General features: G+C 54.9%; 1 protein-coding gene across 1 annotated transcript in view; it reads right to left on the bottom strand.

Annotated features, from left to right (window-relative positions):
- The window catches only part of GLP1R (glucagon like peptide 1 receptor), a gene marked incomplete at its 5' end in the record, with an annotated part of 27,604 nt that extends 18,535 nt beyond the window's left edge, over positions 1-9,069 (bottom strand). The window contains 2 exons of the mRNA XM_019631363.1: positions 8,108-8,215; positions 8,973-9,069. Of these exons, the coding sequence (XP_019486908.1) occupies positions 8,108-8,215; positions 8,973-9,069 (205 nt within the window). The remainder of the gene's footprint in view (positions 1-8,107; positions 8,216-8,972) is intronic.
- Between the last annotated feature and the right edge of the window lie 1,713 nt (positions 9,070-10,782).

Here is a 10,782-nt window from a genome sequence, read left to right on the forward strand (position 1 = left end):
GGGGACACACACCCCTGCCTCAGGGAGCCCCAGTTTGAGGGAGGCACAGTCCGGACCTCAGGGAGCCCCAGTCTGAGGGGAGACACAGCCATGCCTCAGGGAGCCCCAGTTTGAGAGGAGACAGTCTGAGGGGAGACACGGCCCTGCCTCAGGGAGCCCCAGTCAGAGAAGAGACACAGCCATGCCTCAGGGTCCCTAGACTGAGGGGGAGACACAGCCCTGCCTCAGGGAGCCCCAGTTTGAGGAAGACACAACCCTGACCTCAGGGAGCCCCAGTCTGAGGGGAGACACAGCCCTGCCTCAGGGAGCCCCAGTTTGAGGGGAGACACAGCGCTGCCCTCAGGGAGCCCCAGTCTGAAGCGAGACACAGCCCTGCCCTCAGGGTCCTTAGTCTGAGGGAGACACAGCCCTGCCCTCAGGGAGCCCCAGTCTGAGGGGAGACACAGCGCTACTCTCAGGGAGCCCAAGTTTGAGAGGAGACCCAGTCTGAGGGGAGACAACCCTGCCTCAGGGAGCGCCAGTCTGAGGGGAGACACAGCCCTGCCTCAGGGTTCTTAGTGTGAGGGGGAGACATGGCCCTGCCTCAGGGAGCCCCAGTCTGAGGGGAGACACAGCCCTGCCCTCAGGGTCCCCAGTCTGATGGGTAGACACAGCCCTGCCCTCAGGGTCCCCAGTCTGATGGGTAGACACAGCCCTGCCCTCAGGGAACCCCAATCTGAGGTGGAGACACAGCCCTGCCCTCAGGAGCCCCAGTCTGAAGGGAGACACAGCCCTGCCTCAGGGAGCCCCAGTCTGAGGGGAGTCGCAGCCCTGCCCTCAGCATCCAAATCCGAGGGAGAGACACAGCCTGTCCATAAGAAGTCGTATGCTGATGGAGGAGACAAGGTCCTATTCTCAGAGACCATGTGATTTAAGAGGAATACATGGTCAATGGTAGGGATGCAGCCCTTGGCGACCTGCCGTTCACAGGGGGAAAGACTCAGCTCCTCCTTCAAGTGTCTCCATGTCCTTGGAGATGGCAGCGCCCTTAGAGACCTTCCAGTGTGAGAGGGGGAGAGACCCAGCTGCTGTCATCAGGGAGCTCCAGTCTGAAGGAGAAAGGAAGCATTGTCCCTGTCTTCAGGGAACCAAGACTGTCACGGAAAAAACCCAAAATAGTGCTCAGACTGGAAGAGCATAAATGCAAACCAAGAGAGATCAAACAGAGGCCCAGGAGAGTTGTGCAAATTCACATTACATCTGGGCATCTGGGCCCTGAGGCGGTCTTCCTGCCATGCCCTACAGTCCTCCTACCCAGGGATGTGGGTGGCTTGTAGCCCCCAGGTTTGCTGTGAGGTCACAAGACGGGATAAAGCGGTTACCGTCTCCCTGCAGGAAAATGTGAGTCTGACCCCAGGGCTAGAAAACTGGGGACAAAACAGGCAGGGGTAGCATAGAGGGACCAAGGAGGGACACTGGAGCCAGGGCAAATTTTAGATGATTTTAAAATTCTAAGGGACGAAAAGATTTGAAAGGTCAGCTTCCCCAGCTGTGGGAGGAAGCAGGGTGAGGGAGGGCGAATGGAGAAGCCGCCGAGGCCCTGGGCGGCAGTGGTGGAGCAGAAGTTTCCAGGTGGAGAGGGAGCCGTAAGAACTCATCTTGGGAAGAGGCTCATTACATGCATGCGAGATGGGAGTGCTGCCAGCCCCGGGGCCTGCCCGGCTTGGGCCCAGGAGGGACACAGCCATCCAGGACAGGGGCTCTAGTTTGCCGTTCACAAAACCTCCGCCCACTCACCCACCGCTGTGTTGTGCAGGGGCCTTTACTGCAGCATCTGGTGACAGCCCTCTTCCCACTCCGTCAGCCACCTGCAGGGCCGGCCAGTCAGACCCATGCCCCTCCTTAATGCCGATTCCCAGTCACCCACTGCAGCCTCCCCGCGGGCTCTTCTTTCTCCTGCTCCCTGCCGTAAACAAACCCTGAACCAGGTCTCTGTTCAGGAGACAGAAGTATCTGCTAATACAGTGAGGTAAGGCAGCTCGCAGCATCACTCCTTCTAGGACAGCGGTTCTCAACCTTCCTAATGCCCCTTAATACAGTTCCTCATGTTGTGGTGACCCCCAACCATAAAATTATTTTCGTTGCTACTCTATAACTGTAATTTTGCTACTTTTATGAATTGTAATGTAAGTATCTTTTTGTTTTCCGATGGTCTTAGGCGACCCCTGTGAAAGGGTCGTTCGACCCCCAAAGGGGTCGCGACCCACAGGTTGAGAACCGCTGTTCTAGAAGGACCTGCATTTTAAAAGAGACTTCACCTGGAAGAGTGCGGGAAGAGCAGTGTTCCCAGATCCTCCCACCCCCAATGCAATCATGGGACAGGATGAGGCAAGGACAAAGGCAGAAAAGGGAAGGGACCTGGTCTGACTTTAGCCACTGGAGGGCCCCGCTCAGGCCCCCGAATGCTCCTGTTATCTGCTGGGTGGATGCCTGGGATTCTTCACCAGGGGACAAGTCTGACACACAGCCAAACAGTGGTCGATAACCCCAGAGCAGTGACGGGGGACGGCTGACTCCACGGGGAACGGGACTGCACAGATGGCGGAGCCTTCTCTGGTGGCCCGTTTTGAGGTGAGAAAAGAGGGAGGCAGAGGGGGCTGGGGAAGGGAGAGGACACGGCAATGGGGCACAAACCATCAAACGGCCCCTTTACCCAGGACTCGGCCCACGGCAGTGTGACCCTAATGGCACCACAGCTGGCTCAGGACCTGGCACTCCACAATTGCCGGTTCCCGCCCTTTGTGCCCCTTACACACACCCCCGCCCTGCAGGCTTCGCCCTCACAGAATCGGTTGTTGAACACCTGCTGTATGCCTGACACCTTTGAGCATCACAGCCACCTGACAAGGTGGGCACAGTTAATCCCATTTTACAGATGAAGAAGCTGAGCCTCGACGATGCCAAGCGACCTGCCGAAGGTCATCCAGCCAGGAAGGAGAGTCAGGATTCAAACCCCCAGCTTTTGGCCTCCAAAGACCAAAATTAGCAGCCACTTGTGCTGCTAACTGTCAACAATGGCCATGTGCCATTTCTCCTCTGTCCTTCCTGTAGGCTTGGATTGGCCCGTGTCTTCCCATAGGTCCTCTTACTAATGGGGACCCTCCGGCAGGCTGCACGGTTCCTGGACCCTCTGTTCAGGGCCAGCTGGGGGAGATGGGGAGGTGGTAGGTGAACAGATGTGTGTGTTACTGGCAGTGTCAGGGGATCACTGCGACCCGGGGAGAGTCTATACGAGTGCGTCTGTCAATTATCCTTCATTAGCAGCAAATATTAAAAGCCAGGGCTGGTTCCTGGTTGGGCTGTGGTCCCCAGATGCCCATCTCGGCTGGAGGTAGAGTGGGTCGGGGCACAGCCCTGCTTATCAGCCCAGCTTTATCTGGCCCAGGAGCTGCTAGTAAATCAGTCAGGGGCTTGGCTCCGGTCTTGTCAACACCAGGAGGCAGCAGGCTACATGCCAGGAGGCCCAGGGATACTTCATTAAGTCAGACCCTGGTGCTGGAAATAAAACCCCCAATTAAACACTTCCCCTCCCGGAAACAGCAGCGGTGCCTGTAATCAAGCTAACAGCCACCCTTCCACGTGGATGCGGGCGCACGGGGCTGAGGAGAGCTGCTCATGAATCCATTAGCTCCTGCATCCTGGCAACAGCAGCGGCCGGCAAGGACGGCTGGGCCCCCATCTTACAGACCGGAAAGCTGAGATTCGGAGAGGGTAGTCATGGGCCCTCCTCAAAGTGGTGGAATGCAGGTCCGAGGCAGGGCTCGAACTGAAGGCAGCAGCTTGGGGTGGAGCTGAGGGCTAGCGCATCACATCATGGCGTATGAGAAGGCGCTCAGGTTCTGCACTACACAGACTCAAGTTCAAATCCTAGTTCTGCCTTCCACCAGCTATGGGACCCAGGGTTGACCCTCCCTGGGCCTCAGATTGTTTATCTGTAAAACGAGAACCGCAATGACTTCCCAGGTCTGCGGTGTGAAGATTAGGAGACAAAGCATGTGAAGTGCCTGGTACATCGTGAGCCTTCAAAAACATCGTCACTCTAAGTTGAGTAGTTGTTTTCAATCTAGAGTCGGGGCGGCCAGTTAGCTTAGTTAGTTAGAGCGCAGTGCTCATAACACCAAGGTTGCCGGTTCGATTCCCACATGGGCCACTGAGCTGCGCCCACCACAACTAGATTGAAACAACTACTTGACTTGGACCTGATGGGTCCTGGAAAAACACACTGTTCCCCAATTAAAAACAACAACAACATTGTTACAATGGGAGCCCTGCTGCTGCCCCACCCCGATTTCTCCAAATAATACCCTTTCCCTGAGGCCAGGGCTGGGGCTCAGGACACCACCTCAGCCAGAACTCCCCCACGCCAAGCTCTGGCCTTGGTCTCCCTTTAGCAACCCCAGCCTGCCAGGAAAGCTCCCACGTTCAACATTACTCAAGAGGCACCTGTCAGAGTTTCCAAGAATTGTGAGCGATAGGCTATTTTAAAAGCATTTTATGACTCTCGTATAATTAGAACTAAGCTAACAGACAGGTAGAGACTGGGGGCGTGGGATACAGCTAAAGAGACCAGAATGATTTGTCACAAGCAAATCCGCTGCTTGTGGGTAAATGGAGGCCGTTGGAAGGCCCCCAGGCAGCAACAGGCTCCCTGAAGCCACCCCAGCTTTCTGGTTTACAGAGGAAATCTTGTTGACACCAGGCATCTCCCTTGAACCCCTTCCTTCCTTGACTCATCTGCTCCTGCCCTCTCCGTGTAACCCAGAGCCCCAAACTCGGAATTATAGGGGTCAGAATTCAAGAGTTGGCTTCCTTAGGACATTGTGTAGCTCGGAGGCCTCTGGCCTGGCCCCACCTCCAAGGTGGTGCCTGGCTGTCCTCCCTTCCTGGAGGGTCCTCCATCCCCCTTCTCCACCCGCCTGTTTTTCTAGGCCTGGCCCGTGTCACCTCTCTCTGGAAGCCTTCCTGATGCCACATCCCAGGCAGAAGAGGTGGCTCTGACCTCCCTCAGCAGTACCTCCTAGGCCCCTGAGCTGACGTCTTCAGCCCTGTGGTGAGGGGTCACTGCTTCTCCCCAACACACACACACACCCGCCACCCCCTCTATGGTCTCATTGGCATTCCTAGCTCCTGACACAGCCCTAGCCCAGGTGTCTGGTAATTGTTCTGAATTTAATGATTTCACTCACTCCTCTGCCCTGCTCTGCACCCCATAAAGCTCTGACCCCTGTGGACAGCATCCCTTGGCTCCCTACCCTCTACTGGGTTTTACTCATGAGAGACACTGGCAGAAGGTAGGAAGGTGGATGGAGAAAAAAGCTGGGGTATTTCTCCCTTGTTCCCTTCCTGCCTTGATTCTGAGGTCTGGCAGTGCCTTCGCCCCTCTGTGGCCACAGCCCTGGTGGGTGACCTTTCCATCACCATGACCTCCAGCTGTCATGGGAGCCCCATAGCCCCATCCCTGCCCCACTTGGGTTTAGGGATGCTAAGCTTCCCACAGTTGTAGGCCTTGGTGTTTTATGTGCCTTATTGGCCCCTTAGCCCTGGCCAGCCTCTGTTAGTGGTCCTTCCATTAAATTCTCTTCGAATTCCCAGCTGAGTATGTTTTTTGCCAGGACCCTGCTTGAGACATACCCCTAACTCACACTGAAGTTTCTCTACAGGCTACTGCCTTGATCGGCCCAAGAAAGCTCCAAAACTGGCCCTTTCCTGCTCCCACACGCCCTGGGTAGGGGTGAGGGAAGGCCCCTGTGCCAGCCTCTGCCCCGGGGATGGCCAGGACAGGCCAGAGATAGTAATTATGCTGCGGGAGCCCGCAGTCCGTGTCTCTGCGGATCCCTAACTCAGGGAGAGGGGAGAGGGAGGCAGAGTCGGTGATTCTGAGTGTCAAAAAAGGGAGTGAATTAGCTCGGTGACTCAGAGGAGGTGGGGGTGCGGAGGCTGGCAGGGGGCCTGTGCAGTGGCCGTTATCTTCATGTAGAAAGCAATAAAACTGTGTTCGCTCATAAACGGGCACCACCAGGACCTATTTCCTGCTCAAATAAAATTAAAGGTGATGGATGGAGCCCAGAGCAGCAGGCAGAGCTGGGGGCGGCTTAGTGCTGAGTGATGGGCCCTGTCCTGCGCCTGGCTCCCAGGGGTCTAGAAGCACAGCCCAGGCTGGCCAAGGAGCCAGTCTCAAACCTTTCGGAGGCAGGAAAGGCGTAGGTATTGCGGGAGGTGGGGGAGATAAGTAGGGTGGGTGAAAAAAATTAACAGCAACCATTGTTCAAGAACCTGCAACCTTCCCAACACCCCCATCACCTGGCTCTATCCCACGTCCTAGGTGAACCAGCGGAGGCACAGAGAGGTCTGGGAATTCGCTCAAGCTCACACAGCCGCTCAGAACACTGGCAGGCAGACCATTAGATGGTAAGACTCACCTCGTCCGTCCACAGGGAGAGGGCAGGCAGCTCACTGCCCTCCTTTGGGGAGAGCTCAGTCAGCTGCCTCCACGCCTAGGAACATGCATACACACACACACACACACGCATACACACATGCATACACATGTACACACACATGCATACACACACACACACACACACACACACACACTCAAGGAAGCGTGGTGTAGCAATAAAACACTGAGTCTAAACCATATTCGTGACTGAGTCCTGGGTCTGCTACTCACAAGCTATGTGAGCTTGGAAAAGTCACTTAGCATCTCTGTGCCTCAGTTTCCACCTCTATAAAATGGGAGGATAATCAGAGTCCTGGCCTCATAGGGTTGTTGCGAGAATGAAATGAGTGTAGGTATGTAAAGTGTTTACAGCTGGCCGCAGAAGTGCTGTGTGAGGGCCACTCTGTGTCCTAGCCAGGCGCCTGCCTATTTTCAGGCCAGTTCTCCCAGTGCCCCATTAGGGGGAGGTGGGTGTCCTGAGAGGGCGGAGAAAAAGAGAGAGCCTCTTTAGGACACCTGCCGGTGCTCCCTCTGACCTCAATTCTGAGTTCTGAGGTGAAGCCCTGTGTTCCACTTAGGGGCCACCTCCTCCAGGAAGACAGCTGGCTTCCCACAGTATGACCTCATTCCCACACCTGCTTCGGGGCTAGTTTCTGCTTGGTCTCAGGCCCCTTCAAGGCACAGTGGTTACGAGCACAGGCTGGGTTCAATGCCTCGCTCTACCATTTACCACGCCATTTGGAGCAAGTGGCTTACATTGTCTGGGGCTTCAGTTTTTTTCATCTGTACAAGAAGTGTAACCACGGGGCAAAGATTAAATAAACAGTCTGCTTTTAGGGCTTTTGGCAGAGAGTAGGTAATAAATACTAGCTATTATTGTCATTATTATTATTATAAGAGAGTGTCTTTTCTCCCCTCATTGAGCTCCTGGAGGCAGGGTGCGTGTCTCCTGTTAGTCTCTCTGGTGCCTGAGACAGATGGGTAGGGGTGGGGTGGGGGGAGCACTAACTACTCCTCCAGTCAGAGCTCCCCCTGCAGCTTCTGTAGGTCTCTGTACTCCAATGACCCTCTCACGTACCAGTCACACCTTTCCCAGTGCAGGGTGTCCCCCACAGTCAGGAGTGAGCTGGGGAGGGCCAGATGGACAACCTCACCATTGTCCTGATCACTTCTCCCATCTGGGTTCATCTGACCAGTGAACCCCTTAAGAGTCGGGAGGTGGCCAGGTAGGGGGCACCTACAATCACCCACCACACATACATACATGTACATCAATGCAACGGCACCTCTGGGTAATGCCCCTCCCTGGACCCCCACTATCTGTTCCCAGCTGGCTCCTTTCCTGACTACTGGCTGAGGGGCTCACATTTCTCTCTTAAGTCAGAACCCCCACCTCCTCCCGCCCCACCTGCCAGCACAAGCCTCAGGCCCAGGTTATACCTGATACCCCCCACTCTCCCCTCAAGGTAAGCCAGGCAGACCACACACAAGGAGACCAAAGGTCCTTCTGGGGTGGGGAGGGCTGTCTCCGTGGCAAGGAAGCAGCGTGCATCTGGCCCCAACTGCATCCCCCACCCCGGCCTCCTGGACTTGGGGAAGGTTAGTCCGTGTGTAGGGCAGGGGACTCACCGCTGTTGGCCCAGGGCAGGTACCAGGGGCAGCTGACATTCACGAAGGAGCCGGGCAGCCCGTCTGGCCAGCAGGCATAGTCATCAAAGGTCCGGTTGCAGAACAGGCCTGGGTGCAGGAGAGACAGTCCTGAGTCCAGTCTGGCTGTGGCACTGCCCCTCCCCTCCCCACCATGGAGGCTGGCTAGCAGGGCCGAAACCTGCACTGTGCGAACTGCTGCTGAGCACTTATCTATAAGCCAAACTCTCTGCCCACCCAGCAGGTGCCAAGCAAGGGGTCTTGGCCACTTACCAACAGTGGGACTTTGAGCAAGTTACTTAATGTCTCTGTTCTCTCATCTATAAAATGGGGCAATCCTGGTCCCATGGGCTTTGTGGGGACACATAGTGTATGCTACATAGATGCCTGAGCACAGTAAGTGCTCAATAAATGAAAGGCCTGTTTTTAAATTATACATAGCAGGTGAGGGGGAGATGGTAGCTCACATGGCTGAAATAACCTTCCTAAGGTCATTGTGTTATGATTGTGGGTCAGAATTTGAACCCAGGCCTATCTCTAATACTGTGCTCTTTAAAAACCATCCCACAACCTCCCCCCAAATACATTTATTCCTACAAATATGTTGGTTGGGCCTTCAGCCCCTGCACAGGCCGTGAAGTGGTGAAGAGGACAGAGAATGGGAAGGCCAGGTCCCTGCTCCTGATGGAACGAAGATGGGGACAAGGGGGGGATAGACAGCAGTGAGATGACAGCCAAGGCAAAGCACAGAGGTAGCGTCCCACAGAGGAAAGTGATGCCCAGCCATGGCTTGGGGGTCTTCAAGCCTGCAGGGAGTTGTCTGGGTGAGGGCCCCATCTGGACTCACCTGTGGCTGGGGGCGGGGCCTCCGTCAGGAAGCGCTGGCACTGGCGCCGATATTCTCGCCATTTCTGCACTGTCTCCGAGAGGGACACAGTAGCACCCTGGGCAGAAGGGCAGAAATGGGGGCCCTTTGGATGCAGCCAACCTCTCTTCACCCCCACCCCACACACACTTGATTTCTTAATCTTCCAGGGACCTTAGAGGCCCAAACTCCACCAGACACGGGTGTCTCTGAGAGAGGGGGAGAACAAATTGCCGCCGCAGAGGGCCCCAGGGGAATGTTTTTACATCTTTATTCCTCTCAGGGGACCACTGCACAGCCTGATGTGCAGTAGTGCCCAGAGAATGTCCACTGACTTGATGCTGTTGGGGGTGAGTGGGGGAAGGGGAGGGGAGAGAGTGTGTCGCATCATGGTCTCCTCTGACCTCACCTAGCAGAGAGTCCCTGAGGGCCCCGAGCTTTCACAGGCTCCTTTCTGAGGGGCCATCAGCCTGCCTGCAAAATTCTCACATTTCCAACCATTCTAGCCGGGGAAATGCTGGCTCAGAGTGGGAGGGGGATTCAGTCAAGGTCACACAGCACCCCAAGGAGAAGAGCTGAGGCCAGGTCCCAGAGTCCCCCAGATCAGTGAACGAACGTGATGATGTATTGGAGGGAGTGGGGTCTGGAGGGATTCAACGCTTCAGAGCCTGGTCATGGGACTCTATTACATAATCTCTCCCGCAATGATGGGGGGGGGCACCAACAGTGTCCCCTTTTAACATAACAACACACATCAAATATTCAGCTCAGCTTCTGTCAACTGGAGGGAGAGGAGTCCTGAGGACACGGGGTGAAGGCAGCAGGAAAGTTCTAGAACATGGAGATTAGGCCTGCAATGGGAGGGATCACCCCCCATCTGTGAACTGGAAAATATGAATCTCAATTTTCAGATGAGGTAACAGAACTGACTTTTTAGCACAGAGACCCAAACGGAGAATGGTCCCTTCTGAACATGTGTGTGCACTTCCTTTAGGGATGTCTTGGGACTGTGGTTCTTTTTTATTTGTATTTTTTCCTGACTAGGCTTAAGACTATAAATATTCCTCGTATAGAGGCTGCAGATGCTGAAATGACCAAGGAGCCTCTTGTATACAATTTAGGGCTTATACATAATTTAAAACAAAATTTGACTTTTTTTGAAATCACAAAAAGATACACGTGTGCTGAAATCTAAATAGCTTGCTTTTTTGAAATTTAAAGAGGCTTGTCCCCTTGACTGGTGGTGCTTTAAGCACTTACTGGGTCTGGTTTCCAAGGAACCCTTCCCTGGTTTCAGCTGAGTCCTGGTTTAGTAGACCCCACCCAGGAAGATACCCGCTGTCCTGTGCTGGTCCCTGCCAAATGGGAAGCCCCAGGGAGGGGACCAAGCTTGCTGGAGCCCCAGACACATGTTTGGAATGCATATGCTGAGGCCACAGGTGGGGCTACCTGAGGGCAAAGTTCAAGTGTAATTGTTAAATAAATGGGCAAGTAAGTAAATAAATAAATAAAATGAACAAGAAATCAAACTCAGCCACAGCACAGGCAGTGACATGATTTTAGCTACAGCTGAGGGGTCACCAGTCTTCCTTAGAGCCAGGCCTGGTGGACCAACCCCCACCCCACCCAAACCCCGTTTCCTTCTTCTCCCAGTCCCTGAATGCAGCAGCTACTGGTGGTGGGAGCGGGGAGAGGCTGGGGAGATTGCCCCTTCATCTCTCTTTCTAGGAGGAAAGCAGGCAGGGAGCAAGGTCACTGCTGGGAACTGGGGCAGAAGGTGTGTCCGGGCCAC

The sequence above is a fragment of the Hipposideros armiger genome, unplaced genomic scaffold (genome assembly GCF_001890085.2).
Source record: "Hipposideros armiger isolate ML-2016 unplaced genomic scaffold, ASM189008v1 scaffold_993, whole genome shotgun sequence".
NCBI lineage: Eukaryota > Metazoa > Chordata > Mammalia > Chiroptera > Hipposideridae > Hipposideros > Hipposideros armiger.